Source organism: Neoarthrinium moseri, assembly GCF_022829205.1.
Source record: "Neoarthrinium moseri strain CBS 164.80 chromosome Unknown scaffold13_Wmoseri_CBS_16480, whole genome shotgun sequence".
Lineage (NCBI taxonomy): Eukaryota > Fungi > Ascomycota > Sordariomycetes > Amphisphaeriales > Apiosporaceae > Neoarthrinium > Neoarthrinium moseri.
Genome location: NW_026055127.1, coordinates 416,625 through 437,226, shown reverse-complemented (window position 1 = coordinate 437,226; position 20,602 = coordinate 416,625). Strand labels below are relative to the sequence as shown.

The 20,602-nt window shown below is 54.8% G+C and overlaps 6 protein-coding genes across 6 annotated transcripts; 2 read left to right on the top strand and 4 right to left on the bottom strand.

The window, feature by feature from the left end:
• Window positions 1-571: 571 nt before the first annotated feature.
• JN550_004741 (uncharacterized protein) lies at window positions 572-1,827 on the bottom strand (the record flags this gene model as incomplete). The annotated part of the gene is made up of 4 exons (XM_049316290.1): window positions 572-904; window positions 961-1,506; window positions 1,560-1,592; window positions 1,648-1,827. The coding sequence occupies 4 exons, from the start codon at window positions 1,825-1,827 to the stop codon at window positions 572-574; spliced, it is 1,092 nt and encodes a 363-aa protein (XP_049173362.1).
• A 2,075-nt stretch (window positions 1,828-3,902) lies between these two features.
• Window positions 3,903-5,678, top strand: JN550_004740 (uncharacterized protein; the record flags this gene model as incomplete). Its single annotated transcript, XM_049316289.1, has 3 exons — window positions 3,903-4,507; window positions 4,558-5,130; window positions 5,192-5,678. 3 exons carry the CDS (start codon window positions 3,903-3,905, stop codon window positions 5,676-5,678), a joined length of 1,665 nt encoding a protein of 554 aa, XP_049173361.1.
• Window positions 5,679-6,240: 562 nt separating this feature from the next.
• JN550_004739 (uncharacterized protein) lies at window positions 6,241-8,035 on the bottom strand (the record flags this gene model as incomplete). The annotated part of the gene is made up of 3 exons (XM_049316288.1): window positions 6,241-6,358; window positions 6,435-7,772; window positions 7,869-8,035. 3 exons carry the CDS (start codon window positions 8,033-8,035, stop codon window positions 6,241-6,243), a joined length of 1,623 nt encoding a protein of 540 aa, XP_049173360.1.
• A 1,747-nt stretch (window positions 8,036-9,782) lies between these two features.
• Window positions 9,783-12,905, bottom strand: JN550_004738 (uncharacterized protein; the record flags this gene model as incomplete). Its single annotated transcript, XM_049316287.1, has 6 exons — window positions 9,783-9,800; window positions 9,850-9,936; window positions 9,991-11,219; window positions 11,277-12,551; window positions 12,643-12,761; window positions 12,856-12,905. 6 exons carry the CDS (start codon window positions 12,903-12,905, stop codon window positions 9,783-9,785), a joined length of 2,778 nt encoding a protein of 925 aa, XP_049173359.1.
• A 1,279-nt stretch (window positions 12,906-14,184) lies between these two features.
• On the top strand, window positions 14,185-15,567 carry JN550_004737 (uncharacterized protein; the record flags this gene model as incomplete). Its single annotated transcript, XM_049316286.1, has 2 exons — window positions 14,185-15,251; window positions 15,312-15,567. The coding sequence occupies 2 exons, from the start codon at window positions 14,185-14,187 to the stop codon at window positions 15,565-15,567; spliced, it is 1,323 nt and encodes a 440-aa protein (XP_049173358.1).
• Window positions 15,568-15,846: 279 nt separating this feature from the next.
• Window positions 15,847-18,861, bottom strand: JN550_004736 (uncharacterized protein; the record flags this gene model as incomplete). The annotated part of the gene is made up of 3 exons (XM_049316284.1): window positions 15,847-16,789; window positions 16,919-17,663; window positions 17,721-18,861. The coding sequence occupies 3 exons, from the start codon at window positions 18,859-18,861 to the stop codon at window positions 15,847-15,849; spliced, it is 2,829 nt and encodes a 942-aa protein (XP_049173357.1).
• Window positions 18,862-20,602: the final 1,741 nt, after the last annotated feature.

Sequence of the window (20,602 nt, the reverse complement as noted above, 5' to 3'; positions counted from 1 at the left end):
TAACGGCCTGCGTTATGCTTCAAAATAATGTGCCCACCATGTAGCATATTCATGATCATGACTCTTATCGCTTGAAAAGCAGTTCTTCTTTTGAGCTCACTAGTGATGTTCATTATTGATTTCTCAAGCTGACAGGGGAAGTTCGCCGTAAATTATGCTACATCTGAATGTTTCACAGCAGACTCTAGCTTGGCGAGGAATAGGTAGTACAACGCACCAAACACAACACTAAAAATACACATTGTACAGATGCTAGGATATATCTACATACTCTATTCAGAAGGGGTATCATATGACGTATTCTACAACAATGCGATGATAGTGGCGAGAAGCTGCACTTCTATCGCAGATTGACCCTTATGGCCACTGATTTTACAGTCTGTCAACAGAACCGTCGCATACCAATAACTCTTCATCTAAATACATGAACCTGCTGAGCGAATGGCTGATCCGGTCCCAGACCGTCTTTTCGAAATGCACAGCCTGTCGAAATCAAGAACATATCCGGATCTCGCACGAAAATTTCTCCCACGAAACTCATTCCCTTGAGATGCCTATGTCCTTCGGTGCTCTACGCTCCGACACTGGCATAGCGCTGCTGTTCTGGCATTGGCGTCAGGCGTCTTGAGATGTCCGGCACACCGATTCGGTCGGCCATGCGGTCGGGCACCAAATCCGGGGACACAGCCCTGACCGGGTACTCTGTGGCGGGAGACCTGGGTCGCAGAAGTCGTGATGTAGTAGGCTGGGGCGCCAAGATGGTAGGCGACTGGGCAATCGGCGAAGTCGGCGCCTGAATGTCGACCAAAGGCTTTGGCACCGGAGTAGCACCCGTCCGGATAGTCGACGGCAATATCTGCTCGAAGCCTTCTGTCCTGGCAACCTGCTCGATGCTCTTGAAGTACTGATGGATGACTGTCAGCCGGATGCACTCATTGGTGAATCATGTGGAGGATCTACCTTGACGGTCTTCACCTGCAACTCAAGTGTGGCATCTTCATCACACACAATCATGGGATGAGGATGAAGCTGAAGACTCGACAGCGTCCACATGTGGTTGACACCCTGCTCTATACACTTCTGGAGTGCTAATGCTTTGCGAGCACCCAGAATGATGACGACGACCTCTCTGGCTTCCAACACTGTCTGGACACCGACAGTCAAGGCCATCTTAGGGACCTTGTCCAGATCGTTGTCAAAGAAGCGAGAGTTGGCGAGGATCGTGTCATACGCCAGCGTCTTGACACGCGTCCTGGACGCCAGACTTGACCCTGGCTCGTTGAAAGCGATGTGGCCGTCTTCACCAATACCGCCCAGGAAAAGGTCGATACCTCCAGCACGCTTGATCTTGGCTTCGTACTCGACGCACTCTGCCTCTAGGTTCGGTGCGTTGCCGTTCAGTATGTTGACGTTGTTCGGCTTGACATTGACATGGGAAAAGAAGTTCTTCCACATGAACGAGTGGTAGCTTTCAGGATGGTCACGGGGTATTCCGATATATTCGTCCTAGGACCAAGTAAGATACCAGACAATATAGTATTACGAATTATGCCTCTTACCATGTTGAAAGTAACGACATTTTCGAATGATATCTGGAGCAATGCCCGTCAGCAAGGTAGAAATCAGAGGAGCATTGCAAGAACTTACCTCGCCGGCTTTATATTTCTCTACTAATATCTTGTAAACCCCAAGTGGACTGGATCCTGTCGGTAGACCCAGAACGAAAGGATGCGCCGGGGAGGGGTTGAAGTGCTTGATCCTCTGGATGATATAGTTGGCTACATAAGTGCTAGCAGCCTGGGAGTCGTCACGAATGATGAGTCTCATTTTGTCTTTTTGTTTGCAATAGGAGAACACTGAGTTGAGAAATCAAAATGGTTCGTGGGGGGCGGTCTCTGCTTAGAGGCTTTGGCAGTTTACAACAAGAGGGAAACCGGGGAGAAAACACTAGAACAAGTTGTCTTGAGCGAAGGAATAAAAGACTTATGGGAACGCTGACGTATCACCGAAACCGTACATCATCAAGAACCGGGGTCTCACACCCCGGGCAAGCTATCATCAACTGTCCTCTCCGGAAGCGCCTCCCGCATGTGTCAAGCAGCAGGGTTATCCTGATAAGATGGAACGTTTGGCTAGTTCTCCACCACACTGATGAGATCACACCTGGGCGGCGGGTTGGTGATAGGACGCAGTCCGGCAAACGTTGTAGTTACGCCCGGTCCACATGGAGAGCTGGAGATGTGTCAGGCCCCCCATGTGCCATGGACTGCGACATGGTTGGTCCGTGGGCTTGTTTCCGCGAACCGGCGAGAGGAGCCTCTTCTCTATCTGGATTCGGCCGGAGATCTCGGGCTAGTCCTGTGATCGGTAACGTGGTGGACATGGTGTTGCCCTGCGAAGTGGTCCTCCGGTGGGCAGGTAGCGTCTACCGACCTATGAAAAGCTTGTGCTGGATCCTTGCTCGCTATCAAGAGGGGAGGTCAAGTAACAAAGCTAGAAAGGTGTCAAGCCTAGCCCTGCGCAGACTGATGACTACTAGTCTGAGAGACTACCCAGAAACCCAATTTAAGCCTGTGGAGAGCAGCAGAGCCCGCGGTTTTATATCCACGCCAAACCCGTGATAACTAATACTGAGCCGCATGCAAAACGGAACGCCCCGAGCGTCGTCTATGCAGCGAGCCATCTCGCCGTGTCCCGCCGCTGGAGGCAATTCAATATGAGGACGCGTCTCTCGGCTGATTGTGAATGGCAGTCTACAGATTGACCCGGGTTTCCAGAAGGGCTGGGGGGGCATCGTGTGTCGCCATTACTCAAGGGCCACCCCCCCATATTGACTCTCTGTGGCGCGTGTCTTGTGGCGTCTTGGTGATCCTTTCCGCTTTCAAGCTCCAGTTTTTGTCGGCGAGTGGTTGTTCTACAGCGACAGTAGGCCTGGTAGCAGCCAGCTGGACACACAGCACAGGTCACTCTCAACCGTCGAGACAACGTTACGTTACATCATCGTCCACCAGGTGGTTGACCGCGGCTCCATGGCCGGCCTCTCCCCTCTGCCGTGTGCACCGCGCGTTCGCAACTGGTCGACTCACGCGGGGCTCCTGTGTCTCGTCGCGTCCACTCGAGCACCTTTGATCGCTGTCCCGCTGCAGGCATCGTTACGCGCGGATCCAGGGCCACAGACGAGGGTGGGAACCTGGAAGGGGTGGGAAAAAAGAGGTCACCACACATTAACTACCTGCTACAACCTACTACAGCCTACGTGCCTACTACCACTACTACCACTACAACCACCAACCAACCAACCAACCACTAACGGTGCACTACACCCTACCGCAAGGTACCTTACCTTACTCAACCAGTGGGGTCCCGCCTGGAGTGTCGAAGCTTAACGACGAACCATCGCCTTTCTCTGGCGGCGGGAACAAGACTGTGTAGGGCGAATCAGGGGTGTTTCGTGTTTCAATTTCGCAATCCCGTGCTTTAGACCCAAAGCAACCCTTTGGGACCCAGACAGAACTGTTCTGGCGATATTCGGCCTTCAATATTGCACCCCATTCCGCAACCTATTGGTCGCACGGCTTCTTGAGGAGGGTCAGGACGAGACTCCCGTACGGCCATTTTGGATGCCGGCAGCTTTAATTTCTCCCGCTCCAGCCTTTTTACGACGCCTATACGAGCCCTGACACGACCCTGGGGGATCACGCACTCGTTTGCTGCCTCTCTGCCTTCTGCCTCCCTCACCCGTCCAATTGCCACATTCTTTTATGGGCTATGACGATTCATTAACGGGCTGCTCTCATGTTTGGGTTCCTTTCTTGCCTTTCGATTCTCCATTGAAGCTATTCATGCATTCTTGATGAATTGACCCATCTGCCCCACGCCCTTCGAGTCTGACCCCAAATGTCATGCAGCCGCTCACTTCTGCAATGACGACGTTGAAGAAAGCCTTAATCGCCGCCCTCAAGTCTATACTTCGAGGTCGGTCCTTCCTGCAGGCCCTGTTCGCCTTCTGGATCAGCCCAGCCGCCGTCCGGGAGCACCACGTAAACGGCAAGGCGGCTTTGCCGCGCATGACGGTCACAGAGTTTCTCCACGATGCCGAGCAAGGCTTCTTGGCGCCGCTCGAGGGCGAGCAGCTGAGGCGCTTCTCCAAGAAGTTGAAGCTCCAGTTTCGCGAGAGGTTGCAGTCCCACGCCGAGTCTATGCTCCCGTCGTTCAACCACCTGTTGCCCTCCGGCCAGGAGAAGGGTCACTATCTGGCACTCGATGTCGGAGGTTCGACGCTTCGGGTGGCCTTAGTCACCCTCAGGGGCCGCGAGGCGACTGACAGGGAAAGCGAGATTGTCCGGATGGACACTTTCAAAATCACCCCCGAAGTCAAGAAATTGGAGGGTATGTCATTTTTTGACTGGATGGCTGTCCGGATCAGTCAAGTAATCAAGGATGATGTATCGCATTGCACGCCTACGGCGCCCATACCGATGGGACTAGCTTGGAGTTTTCCAGTAGAGTAAGTGACAATGACAGCCCGCGACTCCGATTTATACTAAATCATTACAGACAAACCTCGTTAGGGGGAGGCTTGTTACTAGGGATGGGCAAGGGCTTTTTAGCAACAAGTGGGCTGCACGGCCAGGACCTAGGCGGGATCCTGAAGTTCGCCTGCAGCAAGCAGGGGCTACACGTCGAACTCTCTGCCATTGTGAATGACGGCTCGGCAACACTGCTCTCACAAGCATACGTCCACGGGCAGACACGATTTGGACTGATACTGGGCACCGGCGCTAATATCGCCGTACATCTACCCGTAGCGGCATTCAATCGCTCCAAGTTTGGAAGCCGCCCCGAGAGCTGGTTCGAGTCCGCCAGCCATGTTATCGTGAACACGGAACTTGGAATGTTCGGGCACGACATCCTCCCGCTTACTCGGTGGGACGAACTCCTCAATGCTGCCCACCCGAGGCCGGACTTTCAGCCGATGGAGCACCTCCTGAGCGGCTACTATCTGGGCGAAATAGTCCGCCTGGCACTTATAGAGGGCATCGAGAATACAGAAATATTTGGCGGGGTTGTTCCCCCTTCGCTACAAGCTCCATATTCCCTGGATACAGAGACTCTGTCGAGGATCGAAGCGTAAGTACAAGCAGCCAGACGCATTGCCATGAGCTAAACATGCTAACCGCGATAACAACAGTGACACAACCCCTGACTTTGAGGTTGCTCTGCCCTATTTTGCTGTGACCCACCCGTCCAGCACAAAACCCACGGCAGCCGACCTCGGCGCCATCCGCAGCCTCGCCACCTACGTGTCGCAGCGGAGCGCCTCCCTCCTGGCGGCGTCGATCTTCTCGCTCTGGGAGCTCCGCCACGAGACAGAGGCCGAGTACATCCAGTCGGAGATCAGCTCGCCGACCCCGTCGTCCGCCCGGAAGATGTCCTTCGTGCACGAGGCCAAGGTCGAGCACACGCTGCCGCGGACCAAGGTCGCCTTCAACGGCTCCGTCATCGAGCGGTACCCCGGCTACCGCGAGAGCTGCCAGGGCTACATCAATGCGCTGGTGCGCGGGAGCGAGCACGTCGGACAGGTGGAGCTCGTCCCGGCGCTCGAGAGCTCCATCCTGGGCGCGGCCGTCGCCCTGGCCTGCGTCGGGGAGCAGAAGGAGGATGTGTCGGCCCCGTGAGACGTGGGCCCACCGAGTCTCACGCCATCAACTAGCATTGAACCGGGAGGATACCAAGTAGGAGGAACCAGCTGCAATGGTCGGGAGTTGAGGAGTGCATGACGGTGAGAGATGGAACAAAGTATACCAAATTTTTGTGGGACGCGCGGAATATATCATGACCAGAATACCCAGTTGGAAAACAGAAAAAACCTCATAACCTCAACATACAGAGAGGGTATATTGGAAAGCAAAACACCCTGAAGATAGCTATCTGAAGCCAGCCAAGGCTGAAAAAAAAGAATCCCACATAAATCATTCAAGAGATTTATTCCTTGGGGGAGTTTCATATTCCCGCTTTCCGTCCGTGAACGCCAATCGCATGCCGTCATAAATCCGTCCGCCGGCCCGGCCCTGACCCTTGCTGTGCCTATGCCCGTGCCCGGGGGATCGTTTATACTGCGCCCGTCCTTCTTTCGATGAGCAGCCTATGGAGAAAGCCTGGGCTTCATGACGGAGAAAAAAGGTCAAATTCAAGAGTATAAGCTGCAGCAAACCCTTGCTTTGCGGCTCGTCCGCTGTGTCATTCCGCCGAGAAATACCTCTTTGCCTTGCTCCTGACCTTCTGAGCTTTGATCTCCTGAGGCACAGCGATGTGATGCACAATGTGGGGACGGTATATCGTGTCGACCAGCGGTGTCCTGTGAGGTTTCCTGGGTCAGTCTCACGGGTCGCAAAAGACCAGACGCATCGCGTCATCTGGGAGAATCAACTTACCAGTCGTCCACGCTCAGGGGAAAGTACTCGTAGAGCTCCTCCGTCTCCTCTGCCGGGCTCCCGTGTCCCAGGCCGCTGCCGAAGCGGGTGAGCTGCGGGCTCTGGAGCGCGTCCGACGTGGAGCGGTTGTTGGGGCTGCGCTCGTCCTCCGACAACGACAGGTCGATCGGCAGCGAGGGGCCGGCGGAGCCGGCGCTCTTCGCCTGGGCTGCGAAGCTCGGCGTCTTGCCGACGGAGACGTCGGAGCTCCAGGCGGGCACCGGCGGCCTGCTGAGGTTGGGCGACACTGCCATCCTCTTCTGGGCATGCTGGGCAGTCTGCGCGCCGTTGTTGTACGTGGACGACCCGGAACCGGTCCAGTCGTTGGAACCGGACGAGACGCCCCCGATGGAGTTATACCGCGGCAGGCTGAGCGAATCGGTGCGTTCTTGCTTGAGTACTGGCGTCGAAGCGGCATCACTCTGCGTGCGCGCCCGATCCGCGTTGCTGGGCTTCTTGTCGCCGGATAGGGGCACATCCTTCCTGCTGTCAAAGTTTCGCGGGCTACGGCCCCGTACTATGACAGGACCGCTGCGGATCTCGGCAATCTTCATCAGCTCCCCTCCGGTTTTCATCTTGCCTAGTAGGTTGATCTGTACGACGTAGTGTTGCTGCAGGCCTTTGCGGCGGCCGTTATTTGCCGTGGCCGACTTGAACTGCAGGCGCTTCCAGGCCACGGGCAGGCTCACGCGGTGGCCGTCGACCTCCTGGCCGCCGCTGAGGTCCAGAGCAACCCTGGGTGGCGCTCCAGCGGTCTTGGTCTCCTGCCCCTCGCCCAGAGCCGGGTTGTTGCTCTTCCACGGTATCGATATAATCTCTGTTGATTTGCCGTCGATGGACTCCATGGCCGTGATGGAGGCGTAGAACTCGACGATCGGAATGGCGCGCCCCTGCTCGTTAAGGACCTGCGTGCAATGCCGCGGCAGCGTGATCTGGCCGGAACACTGCCACAGATTCCGCCGATAGCAGGTGAGCTCGAGCGGCCGACCGGCCGTCTCGCCGCCAAACACGTCCTCGGCCACGAAGAACATGCCGTAGAGCTCGGCCGTCATGTTGAGCTCGGAGAAGGACCCCGTGGCGTCGTCTATCGGGGTGGCCTTGACGGCGGGCGCCGAAAAGCTGAGCAGCTTATCGTCGAGCTGCTGGGGCGAAGACTCCTCATCGTGATACGCCTCCGGGTCGGGCGCGGCCTCGTAGGGCCGGGAGTAGTTGAACGGGTCTTCAAAAGTCGTGGTGAAGGTCTCGAGGTCATAAGTCGGGGTGAAGGGGAAGTTGGGTAGTCCTCCATTCACACTATCTCTGGGGGAAGGTGTCAGTGTTGGGCGTCCAGACCAGAGCACTTCCCGGGCATTGATAACGCCGGAGCGGAAGGGGGAATAGAGGTTAGCGACTTACAACATGGACTCGTCAAAGTTGAGATCCTGATCGAAAGCCTCTATACCGAGTCCAGTGCCGCCTGCGCCTCCTGCTGGTCCTCCGCTGCCGCCTGCTCCTGCTCCCCCCATGACGGCATTCAACCCCATGGCGTCGTTGGCGTTGGCGCCAGACGACAGCGCCGGCATGTTGAAAGTTGCCATCGCATTGTCAGGACCCTGGGGCACCTGTCGCGTGTTCGGGAGCGTCGCCGTCGGGTCTCGATGCGACGGCTGCAAACCGGCATGCGATGTCTGCCCTTTTGTGTCGTGTCCGTCTGTCTCTCCGTCCGTCAGTCTGGTGCTGTGGGCGACGGGGTAGCAGTTGTTGGTCCCGGCAGTCGGGGTAGAAGGGTGGAATCCCCGATAGGCGAGCAACGGGGGCAGATGAACGGCGTGGTGGACTGGGCGGGACTCACCCTGGGCCTGGGATTACTATGGTGCAGAGGTGCCAAGGCAGGGACCTCAGTTGCTGCAGGTGTGGACTCCCTCTCTCTCTGTGTGCCGTACCCTACCAGAATGCACAGCAATAGTCACTCCAGCGAACCTCTTCCCCGAGAGACAGCTTAACAAGTGGAGATTCTAGGCCGCTTAATCAGACGGTGGAGGGGACGGATGGGGGCGGCTGGACGGGTCGCGGCGGGCTTGGGTGGGCTTGGGTGCTTGGATGGACCTTGGACAGGACTGGACGGACGTGCGCTTTTGGGGGAAGAGGAGGAGCTGGAGGAGAGCGGAGGAGCGAGGGCCTGCTCTTCCTCTCTGTGTGGGGGGTTGGCTAATTCGCTATCAGCCGCCGGCGATCATTGGCTGTAGAGGCGAGCGGCGAGCCCTGCCGCAGAACGCCGAGGACGTATTGCGCCAGTACGAAGTGCGGGTTTCTGGCACTTTTCGGGGGACGTCGCAACGCGCGAGGGTTAGGTTTGCTGGCCTGCTGGGCCTGTCTCTGGCAGCTCGGCGTGTGTTTGGTGGACACTCCCGGCGAACGTTTCTGGAATGTATACTCGAAGATACAATACTGCCTGCCACGGGTGCGGATAGGCAACTTTAAAACAGACACATGCAGGTCTCACACCGGAAGACGACTCCAACGGGGCCAGTATACTGACGGTGACGAACTGAGTGGCTCGCCAGCCCTCCCACACAGCAGGATATGCCGACATGGCGCAAGGATCTGGGGCCCAGTCGCCGCCGCGGCCAACCTGCAACAAACCTCTCGATCCTTTGATCTCCTCCTCCAGGGCTGTCTCTGCCAGCCTGGCCCTTACTCGAACATGGCACGATTTGGGAGGCGGCAGTGGGAGCGCTAGAGAGAAAGAGCCTCGGCCGCTGAACAGATTCGCACAGCAAATAGCCTATTGGGGTTCCACTACGGCGCAAATGCGGAGAGACTGCCCGCCACTAAACGCCCCCGGGGAGGCTTTGGTTTTCTATTTTTGACAAATTAATGCAGGCCCCCTGCGCTAATCCGGCCGCTGGGTATAACTTAGGTTTGATTACGTCGAGACTAGAAGCACCTGCTGGCGTTGCACATGGAAAATCGACCGACTGTGGCCCTGCGTAGTGCTTGGACTACTCGAGCAAGACTGGGACGTCGACTCGAGGTGCGACTCTTCTCGGGTCCTCCTCCCCCGACAGATCACGCTAAGCCTGGTCGGCCCGGTGCATGGGCTAAGGGCTTGAGCCGGAAGGGAATCTTGTAGAGGGGTCACACGATCAACTCCTCGCCGTGCGGCTATATTGTATATTCAACGGGAAACGCAGAAACATAGATCTTTTTGGTATCGTGACGCAGTCCTGCCCATCCCAAATCCAATCCCCGTTCTCCTAGAAAAGGCACAGATATATGCCTACGTGGATGCCTACATGGTTGCCCCTGTTATCCCAGGTGACGTTTCCGTTAAAGCAGATCATGCCACTGCAGTAATGTCAGCTTGAGCATTCTGGAGATCAAGTGCAGCACTTACATGCTCTGGCGAGTTAGTGATCTCTTCAAATGTCTGCTGCACCTCGAAGCCCATAGCACCTAGTAGCTCATGGGAATCATCGAGGGCCTGATATAGTTAGCATACAACTATGCTTCCAGGGAGGGCGGCCACCGGACTTACCCAACTGACTATACTCTTCGCCGACTTGTGTGCCTTGTTCTGTCTAACGCCCATGAATACCAGTCCCTGGAGCAGCAACGTGGACTGAGCCGTCGCAGGCACGACAGGTGCAACGACTCCGCCGTAGCTTCCATCATTAGCAGTGTTGAGGATCGGTATATATGTCGCCAGGACGCTGCCTGGCTTGCAGACTATGACGACGCCCAGGAGAGTCTCATTTGTGCTCTTGGCACGGACCACGCCGCAGTCTTGGGCTTGGAGCGCGAACTTGTACAGTTCCACGACGTCCGGACTGGCATGTGTTGCGACGTGGTTCAACACGCTTTCTCCGTTCTCCAGGCTGTGAATTAGGTCGAAACTGATTTGGTTGCGCTGTATACTCTGAGTAAGGCCTTCCGGGGCAGACCAGGACGGAAGGTCCGCGATTGCCAAGTTTGACACCCGTCTAGGGAACTGCACGTCCCAGCCCACTTTGGCAAACCAGCTCTTGACGCTGCCGCTCTCCTCGACGGGAATACCTGGGAACACTCCAGGGAAGGACAAGCCCAGTTGGATCTTCTTGAGGCCTTGCTTCTGGAGCAAAGCCTTGACCGCTCTGCGGTGCAATGATCTGCCGATAGATACGTTTCGTTTTGACGGGTCAACAAATAGAGCGCCGATGGCCCCCAGACCCTTTGTGAAGTACGTCGCAATGAAGCCGTACAAGGCCTGTGTACTGCTATTACGGACGACGAAGTGGCATTCTTCGATGCTCGGGTTGAAGCGCTCGAGCTCAAAGGATTGCGCACGACAGGCAACGTATGGTAGGCTCGGTGTACTCGATCGAGCAAGCGTTTTGAGCAGCTCATCCAGACCGTTGCTGTCGCGTTCTCGCTCGTAAGCTTCCACTAGCCATTGCTGTCTATTTTTGACGACCTTCTTGGTCTTCCTCATTGTGCCAGGCATTGATCCTTGTGGAACGAATTCGCCATACAGTGCTCGAACCAGTGAAGCCATGGCAGTCTCGGTGAAGTCAAAAGTGCACATGTAGGTCCCAATTGTCTTGTCCATGGCAAAATCATATGGCGAACTAACAGCAACTACGATCAGAGACTTCTTCTGTCCCGTTGACCGGAGCATCTGACACATCATCGCAACATGCTTGGTAAACCCGGATTGGTAGCCATTGCGGTGAGCGTCAGCGGTAACAATAATGATTGCCGATGCCCTGTTGATGAGGTTCTCATGGACTTGAGAGACAGTTAGCACAAACAACGACTTATTCGGGAAGAGAAGAGGGTACCTACCTGGCCTGAGACCATTGGCAGTGTACGAAGTATGCAAAAGTTTCCCGTGACGAGCGCGTGCCAGTGATCTTCCCAACTCACGGAAAACCCCTTCACCGCTCATGATGGCGCCGCGTTCCTGATGGATCCATTTGTCGTGCAGGCTTGCACCGCCATTCTTGAGCGCAGCCTTCTCCATCATACTCTTCGTCGCAGCCGAGGCCGGTAATGGCTTCACAAGAGGTGTAAGTAACAGGAGCTCCTCTTCTTGGAGCAGGCTCTGCGTCAGAGGTAGGAGGCCATCCTTGTCCCTGACGACTGTGATAGATTGATCGTATGCCTTCCGGGAGAGGGCTAGATGCGACGGGTGGGTCTTCGAGAGCCGTGATAGCCCCGCGGGATTCAACGCCTTCTCCCAGGATGTGCAGGCGCTCTTCATCCGTAGCACGCGTCTCAGAGACGTATACACCCGCTCCTTAGAGATGATGCCGTTCTCGATGCCCAGCTTCAAGCCGGAGATAGCCTCAAGCTGCACATCATGTGCTCTGCACAAGAGGATCAAGTCATTGCCGGCTTCGACGGCCATGACAGTGCCTCCTTTAACACCATATTCCTGGATGAGTGATTCCATTTCAAGACACTCGGATATTGCTACACCAGTGAACCCAAGGTCGTTTCGAAGTAGGTCGTCAACAACTTGGTCAGACAGACAGGCGTGCATAGCATTCATGCCAGCATTGGCGATGCCACATCCGCCAATGAACATGGCATCGAGACGGCCCGTAGCAATAGCATTGCGGAAAGGCACCAACGCACTTAGACTCAACTCCTCCAGCGTCTGAGTGATAATTGGCATGTCCAGACTGGACCCGAGAAAATCGAGATTCCCGTAGGACGGAAAGTGCTTCCCACACGTGGCAAGGCCCGCGTCCTTGTATCCGTTCATAGTGGCAATGCCATATTGTGACGCCTCTTGTGGATCATCGCCTACGGCCCTGACTCCTAGGGGTTGATGCCTGGCATTGGTCAACACATCTAGGACGGGGCCTAGTATCAGGTTGACACCAACAGCCGAGACCTCAGTTGCTGTGGCCTTTGCTACAGTATATGCCAGATCGGGACTGCCAGCAGCAGCGATGCCCATAGCACTCGGGAACTGGCAGATATAGTCTTCATCGAACAGACTGTTAACGCCGCCATTTTCCTGATCAAGGGCTATTAGGAGAGGCTGTGGGTGCCCAGCGCGATGAGCGATAGACTGCAGCTCCTGGACTAGAGCAGCAGTCTGTTCGGCAGCTATAGAGTATACAGTTAGCCGTTAAGCGTAAATAAGCACAGATCTCACCCAGACTCCTGGGTGGGGCTATAAGTGGAATCCTTTATTTACACTTGAGGTTCTTGGCTGTAAGAAGGATAGAGCCGAGGTGGTGATGCTCGATAAGATTCCTTATTTGAGGTGTAATCTCAGTCCCGTCCCAGCCCATAATCAGCATCTGGCCAATCGCCCTACACTCAGCGGTCAGCACGAGCTCGTCGACCCGTAACGAGCGGGCCGGTCAAGGCGCAAGCAGGATAGACAGAAGGAGCCTCAAGTACGTACCAGTCCAGATCCTGCCATAGTGGGTCGGATTCGCTATCTGATTTGGCCATGTTGGAAGTCCCCCGGGCCGCGGGTGTCACGTTATGGCGAGGTGCTGGTCTGAGGTGCGCCTTGCATGGAGGGCAAGGCCTGGGGTCGAGGTTTGAATCACTGAGCACTCTGTCACGAGTGTAACAATGGAGGGAACAGCCGAACCATCGCCCCTATTGGTTTGATGGACAGAGCAGGTCGATGCGGAGATACTTTGGCAGAGGGCTGGCCTCGCTTCTCGACACCGCACAGGACTTGGCTTGAATCCTTCACACCTGACGGCCAGTCTGACAGCGCGAGCATAACCTCAGATAGCCGTGCGACTGGGCTAAGGTGAAGCCGGCTAAACCTAGGATTAAAGCGCCTGTGACGCCCGTGATTGGTTCCTGGGGGGCGTCTGCATTGTCGCGGGCTTGTTCTAACCCCGCTGTATACCCCCCCCCCCCCCCCCCAAGCCAGCACTGGCCTAGGGGGCTGCTGGTGGAGCTAACTCCCCCAGGTTTGTCGGTGCTCTCGGCGCAAGCCGGCCATCTCGGCCATCTCGGGGCCCTCCCATTATCGAAATTTCAGAGGCGAAGGTACAGTAGCTATCGCCGGAAGGCAGCCCGCAACGTTACAGCTTCCGGCCTCTCCCAGCTGGTGGACGGTGCCCACGGCTCCTGTGGCCATGCGACCCCATGAAACTTTCCCGATTCATGTGTATGATGCCATCTGGGGAGCCGGCTTACACATCGAATCGCAGCTTGGTCCCGATCTACGCTCCCATTGCTCAATTCATTGGCCTATCTTAGTCGGTTGGTCATGGGTCGCGCTCGTTCTGAGGCCAGCCCGCCGACGAGTAATAGCAAACGCTCACACCCACATGTGTCAAACAAGGCGCTGGGTCGAGTCCAACGTCGTTCCCAAGACTGGCTTGGTTGTATGGCAGGCTAAGGGATTGCAAGTGTGACCCTGCAGAGTGGTTGCACGCTGATCCACCAGCCTGTGCCACTGTCCAGTATCTCTCTCCCAAACAGCCACTGGATCCAGCGTGGAAACACTATCACAATCGCGGGGCCCAGGATGTACAGTAAAGTTTCCGAATCTCGGCCTGGGAGGGCGTCATGTCCCAGACTGCCTGGTGATATCATGGCGAGTACATGTAGGTGGGTATCTCACTGAATCGATCGTGTCGTCCTATGGCGTTCAGAAATTTGTGTCCAAGAGACCAGTGGCCTCTTTCTTGACACCACAAAGTCATCGCCACAGTACACGTCGTCTTTCTTTATTCAGCTTTGCTTCTAGGAACACACGTTCATCATGCCACATTCCCTACCCTCGTCACCAAAGTCGATGCCGCGAGAGGGAGGTAATGGCATCACAAAATTTACCAACTGCCGCATCCTGAAGGGTGACCAGCTTGTCGAGGAAGATCTCTGGGTGGATTTCATCACTGGCAAGGTCATCCGAAGCCAGGCTGCTTTCTATGATGACTTGAACTTGCCTGACCAGACTATCAATCTTGGAGGTCGCATACTGTCACCTGGCTTCATCGAGTGCCAACTGAACGGGGCATTCGGGTTCAACTTTTCAACGCTGCTAGAACCTACTGTCTATGCCAAGAAGGTAAAAGAGTTGAACAAACGCCTAGTCCAGACTGGCGTCACAAGCTATATTCCGACCATCACCAGCCAGACGGGTGACCTATACAAGACAGCTCTGCCTCACTTGGGACCTTCAGGTCCAACCCAAGTCGCAGAGGATGGGGCAGAATCGCTTGGTGCACATGTTGAAGGACCCTTTCTGAACCCGACCAAGAACGGCATACATAACGCGGACGTGCTCCTGCAGGCCGAGGGCTTCAACGACCTGGAGGATTGCTACGGCTCCTCCAACATCAACCCGGGCAAAAACGGGAGCAGACCGGCCATCAAGATGATAACGGCCGCGCCCGAGCTCGGCAACATGACGGCGCTGATTCCACAGTTGACGCGTCGAGGCATCACCTACTCCATAGGACACTCGGAGGCGACGTACGAAGAGGCCTCGGCGGCCGTCGCCGCCGGCGCAACGATGATCACACACCTCTTCAATGCCATGCGGCCACTGCACCACCGCAACCCCGGCATCTTTGGCGTTCTCGGCACCGAGGAGAGCTTGCCGCGCCCCTATTTTGGCATTATCGCCGACGGGGAGCACCTGCACCCCACGACGATCAAGATCGCTTTCAACGCACACCCGGATGGCTTCATCCTCGTCACTGACGCCATGCACATGGTCGGGCTCCCGGACGGCGCATACCAATGGACAAATGGCGACTGCACAAACCGTATCGTCAAGAAGGGTCCAAAGTTGCTTCTTGAGGGCTCGGATCGGATCGCTGGCAGGTAAGCTTCGAGCATTCAGCTGGCTGCGAGGTGAGAAGGATGCTGACAATATGACCCAAGTTCGATAACGCTCGTTGAATGCGTGAACAACTTCCTCAACTGGACGGGAGCAAGCATACCGCAGGCGCTGAAGTCCGTGACTTCCACACCGGCGGCCATGCTGGGCCTGCAGGGGCAGAAGGGTTGCCTGGAAGATGGAGCCGACGCCGATCTGATCGTATTTTCCGAGAGTCAGAGTGGCGGGCATGTGGAGTTGGTGGTTGATGAAGTCTGGAAGTTTGGGTCAAAAGTGTTCGACCGTACTGCTTCCGCGTAACCCTTTTTTATTTGAACTTACCCCTTATACCCCATTGCTTTCTTATACCCACCACTTTCACTCCAAGATCCAGGTATATTTTAGAGTAGCTCACCGCGACGATCACGACTTATATAGGCTGATACAGTAGACGTCACATCATGGTCAAACTTAATTGCCTTTTTATTCTCTGCTCTAGCATACGTACGTATATCTTTCCGGTTCATGATTTCATTATGGGGCATATGCTTCCACGGATTTCATGCTGCGCTTCAGTTTTAGCATCATTTGGTAAACCATCTATCGCTGGCCATGAAGCTGCTTGTTTATGGTCAATGGTTTGAATGGCTTTCTGAGCCGGTCGATCGGTGCAATCCCGTCTCTGCCTAGTCCCGCAGGTCTCTTAACGCCTCTCGGTTGAGGTACATTGACAGTGGTTGCATGGAAACATAATGCCGGCCGGGTCTGTTCTTCAGGGGGTACAGGCTCTGCATCTTGTTTTGCAGGTGGCTTTTCAGGAGAAGGCTTGGAAGGCGAGCTTGAGAAGCAAGCATATGGTTTCGCCGCCACGTCAATTTCACGTTTCGGTTGTGCTGGCTTCGTGGCGAGCTTCGCAGAGCCTAGCTTGTGGTTTGAAAATTGTGGCTGTATCTCCGAAATTTCTTGGGCCACGGGATTGCGAATGGGTAGAGACCGGGGTCCCGAAAGATATCTAGGAGGATTGGGCGGCTGAGGTGGTAGGTCTGGTTCCTCGGGTCCGCTTTTCGATCGGTCGTGATCGCTCACAATGTAGCCAAGAAGACTTCGTTGCCCGGGAGGTCTCTTATTGGTACCAACCCTTGTGCTGGATGCAGTAGGCTTTGCAGCGGGCTTTGAGGCCTGCTCGGCAGCATCGGCCACATGCTGAGCGCCAGCCGTGGTGAATCCTGGTAATGTGAAAGAGGAAGAGCGTTGCATTGTAGTTGCATACGGGACATTCCACCCTTCTACTGATTCGGGCACAATCTTGGCGCTACTGCTGACGTGGTGAGTCTTGTGACGCTTCATGGGATGTATCGAAGGGGCTGTATCAGTGGATGCTCTTTCCGAATGCGTTTGGTTGTTCGGGTCGGTTGGGAAAAGGTTATCCTCGAGTGAGCTCATCGGGGGCATGTTCTTGTAGATGACTTCCTCAGACGGTAGCTTGCGCTGTAACATACGAGCCAATTCCGTCATCATTTTTCTCTCGAACGTTGGCCCTTGTCTGAGAAACTGATTTGAGGATAGATCTTGTATGAATGGGGAAAGCTCGAGACTCCCACTGTCCCCGTGGGAATTGAATTGGGGGCAACTGAGGTAAAGCAACGCCTTCGCTCGCGTCATTGCCACATACAGTAGACGTCTTTCCTCGGCTTCGTCGTCAGATCGCTTGTGCGGTATCGAGCCTTTATACACAGCCGGAATGAATACAATAGGCCATTCGAGGCCTTTGGCGGCGTGTATTGTTGACACAGTGATGTGTGGTTTAGCCTCTTCGTCCTTGTTATCCGTCTGCTTGTCGGAGGCCAGGGATACGTTTGCAAGGAAACGGGAGAGCACATCAGTATTAACGTTTTGTTGCATGCCCTCAACGTCGGGCAGAAGGTCCTCCTCCGCCATCGCCTGATCCCTCATGAACTCTCCGGCAAGTCCTATGAATTCTTGAACATTGGCCCATCTAGACTCATTGTCTTGAGGGCAGGTCTCTTCCAAGAACTTCTCGAACTGCAAGTCGCGAAGGAGCTTCTCTATGATCTCCACGAGGTTGAGAGCAGCCGTTCCATCTGTGCGATCCCGAAGTCGGGCACGCAGTCCATTGACTAATCGGAGAAATTCGCCACTGATCTTCTGTTCGGTCTGCTTCCTGATGTTGGTCTTCGCCGTACGATCTCCACGGCAATGCTTCTCAAGTAGTTCCCAGAGACTAAGCGAGTTCCGCTCGGCCTCCTCAACCAAGGATTGGATAGTCTCCTTTCCAATGCCACGCTTTGGCACATTGATGATGCGGGCGAGGGCATCGTTATTGTGTGGCTGGTGGATGATTCGCAGGTAATCAAGGATCTGTTTGATTTCAGTCCTCTCATAGAATTTGAATCCACCTTTTCATGCTTATTAGCGATATGCGTGTTGTTAAGAACAAAAGATCTCAAACATACCAACCATGCGGTATGCCATACCGGCCCTTCCAAGTGCCGATTCAATGTGCCTGGACAAAGAAGCAGATCGCAGGAGTATTGCGATATCGTCAGGGCCTACCATGTCCCCTGACATCATCTTGATGCGCTTTATTTCTGACACGATCCAGTCGGCCTCATCTAGTTGATTTTTGAGCCTGCGAAGAACAGGACGAGTTCCTTTGTTATGCACTGGCAGGAGAGCCTTCTGGTAACGTTCCTTGTCCTGCTGGATAACCTTCAAAGAGGTGTCCAGGATCGAGCTTGATGAACGATAGTTTTCTTCTAGTGATATTTCTTCGGTGCCTGGAAAGTCTCGCAAGAAACGATGCAGATTTCTTATCTCTGCTGATCGCCATCCATAGATACTCTGATCCGGATCGCCGACTATCGTGATTCTTCGGTTGTACTGTGCGAAGAGTTTCATCAGCTCGAACTGAATTCCGTTAGTGTCTTGGTATTCGTCTATCAAGACTGCTTGTATATTCGATACACAAGATGGATGTTGGCGCAGTAACTCGACACAGCGGACGAGCAGATCGTCGTAATCAAGCAGGTTCGAACGCTCAAGCTGACTCTGGTATTCAGCATAGCACGTTTCGTAGGCTACCGATTCCACAGACTTGGCCCTCCTTGCTTTGGCGGTTTCGTCATTGAAGGATCCTCCAGCCTTCTTCCTACTGATGTATGCCCGGGCAAGTGGGACCTCAATGTGGATATCGAGCCTTTTGCATATCCGAGTCACGATTCCTCTGGAATCTGAATCATCAGCAATGCCGAATTTTGGGTCCAAGCCGATTCTCTGGCCGTATGTAGCAAGATATCGCCGAGCGACGCTGTGAAAGGTTCCGAGAATGATCTTTCTCTCTCTTCCGTCGCCCAGGGCCTTGCCGATGCGCTCCTTCATCTCGCGAGCTGCCTTGACCGTAAAGGTCGCGACGATGATGTCCTTGGGTTCGAAGCGAGCATGGTCGATGAGCCACGCGACTCGAGAAGTCAGAGTGTGAGTTTTGCCGCTGCCTGGACCAGCCAAGATGGCGACGGTCGACGCTCGAGAGCCCACAGCGCGACATTGTGCCTTGTTCAACGACCCAAATATCTTGGTGCCATCTGTGGCAGACATGTCGACGGACACGCGTACATGAGCGTGTCCAGGAGGCTGCTCGGCTGCGACGGGGAGTGCAATCGAGGTGCGAACCAGAGGGCTGAATATTAGACCACAGACTATGGGGCTGTAGTAAAGCAACAACGACACGCCGAGCAGGGCCTGTAAAGTGTAACACGCGTCACGCCTACGGCGTTAGTGTTTGTCTATCCCCAGGCATCGTCCGCTAAGGGCACACGTGATCAGGTGACCTCCGGCCCGCCCTGATCTGGATGCCCCACTCTCCACTCGGTTGGAAGCAAGCAAGCCTTTAATGTGCGTAAACAAATGTTTGTAGTTCTCGCCCTTCTTGTAAATGAGTTGTGTGACAGAAAGTGTGTCTGTCTTCTAACTTGTAGATTACCATATAATCACATGCGGTATTAAATGAGCATCTGCATAGCCTCTATCGAGGGTCATCACTGCTTGCCGAGTCTTGTAGTTGTATATTACAGCGTGACTGGCTTAGCCCAGCTCTTTACTTTACTGCTGTTCAGTGTATATGCAGCGATGTCTTCAAGTATGATGACTTGTTGTGCTCCTACTGTGGATTACAAAGATCCCTCGTCGCAAATATCGTAAGCGCTCTTGAGCAAAGCTATCTGCATAGGTACTCGAAATCCAAGTAGCTTGAACAGATAGGCGAGTTACGAAGGAGGGGCCCAACACCGCCTGTTCCTGTTGCCGCCCGGCATTTCAGCTAACCGATCTAGGTCAGATTCTGCAGCGCCAAAAAGGCCCCCCCGTTTCCAATTCTATTTGGACAGATCCCTTCAAACTCTTGTCCAATTACTTGTGGACGAACATCTCATGCAAGACGTGTTCTGGTCACTCGAATTGCATTGAATCCCATTGATCGTCACAAGTCTTAGTGCGACCGGTCACGCAAGGTGGGATCGGCTTGCAATGTTTGCGTGCAAATACCAATTGTGTTGGTCGCATTGTGCGCAGCAGGGTTCTCGTCACATTCCCACAGCCAGTTCCATGCGCGGAGTCAATACTATGTGCGGTGGTGACTATGTACTGTGGTGATGTGATGGAGCTAAGAAGACGGACATGTCACACGCTCGTTGATAAGTTGCTTTGAGAGCTAGCAGACCCAGCTATTATTGACTTGCTTCTTCACTGCTTCCGTTGGATGCGAGGAGGAGGGACGAGCACAATGGGATGTCCCTAACCAGCCGAGCCCCTGGCCCCTTGGTTGCTTGGGGGCTGCCAATCGGGTATTGAAATACTGATGGCTGGCAAGGAAGAGGCAGGGACGGGCCCCAAGCGGGGTCGAAATCGCGAGTCGCTGGCCACCAATCACGACAATAGCCTGTCTCGTCGGCGCTTAACCCCCCCTGTCATCTATATCGAGTATCCAACCAGAATCGTGAGTGGCAGCGCGATTCCCGTCCTCGCAGTCGAGCACCGTGGCATTCGATCATCCCAGTGGGCGCTATTCATGGGCACATCATGCATGTGGCACGAAGGGCCCTGGGGATTCCAGCAAGTGAGATTTCACAGCACACCGCGCGCCCAATCTTGATATGTTGGTATCGTCGCCGCCGGCCCACCTCGACACACTACCGAGCATCACCAGCCGCTATATACCCTTTGTGCTCCCAAATCTGCACCTGACCTTGTCGATTCTCGATCACCATGCGTTTCGACTTATTCCGTCAGGAGCTCTGACTTGATGAGTTGATAGCCCCCATATGTAAGAGCATCCGGGTCT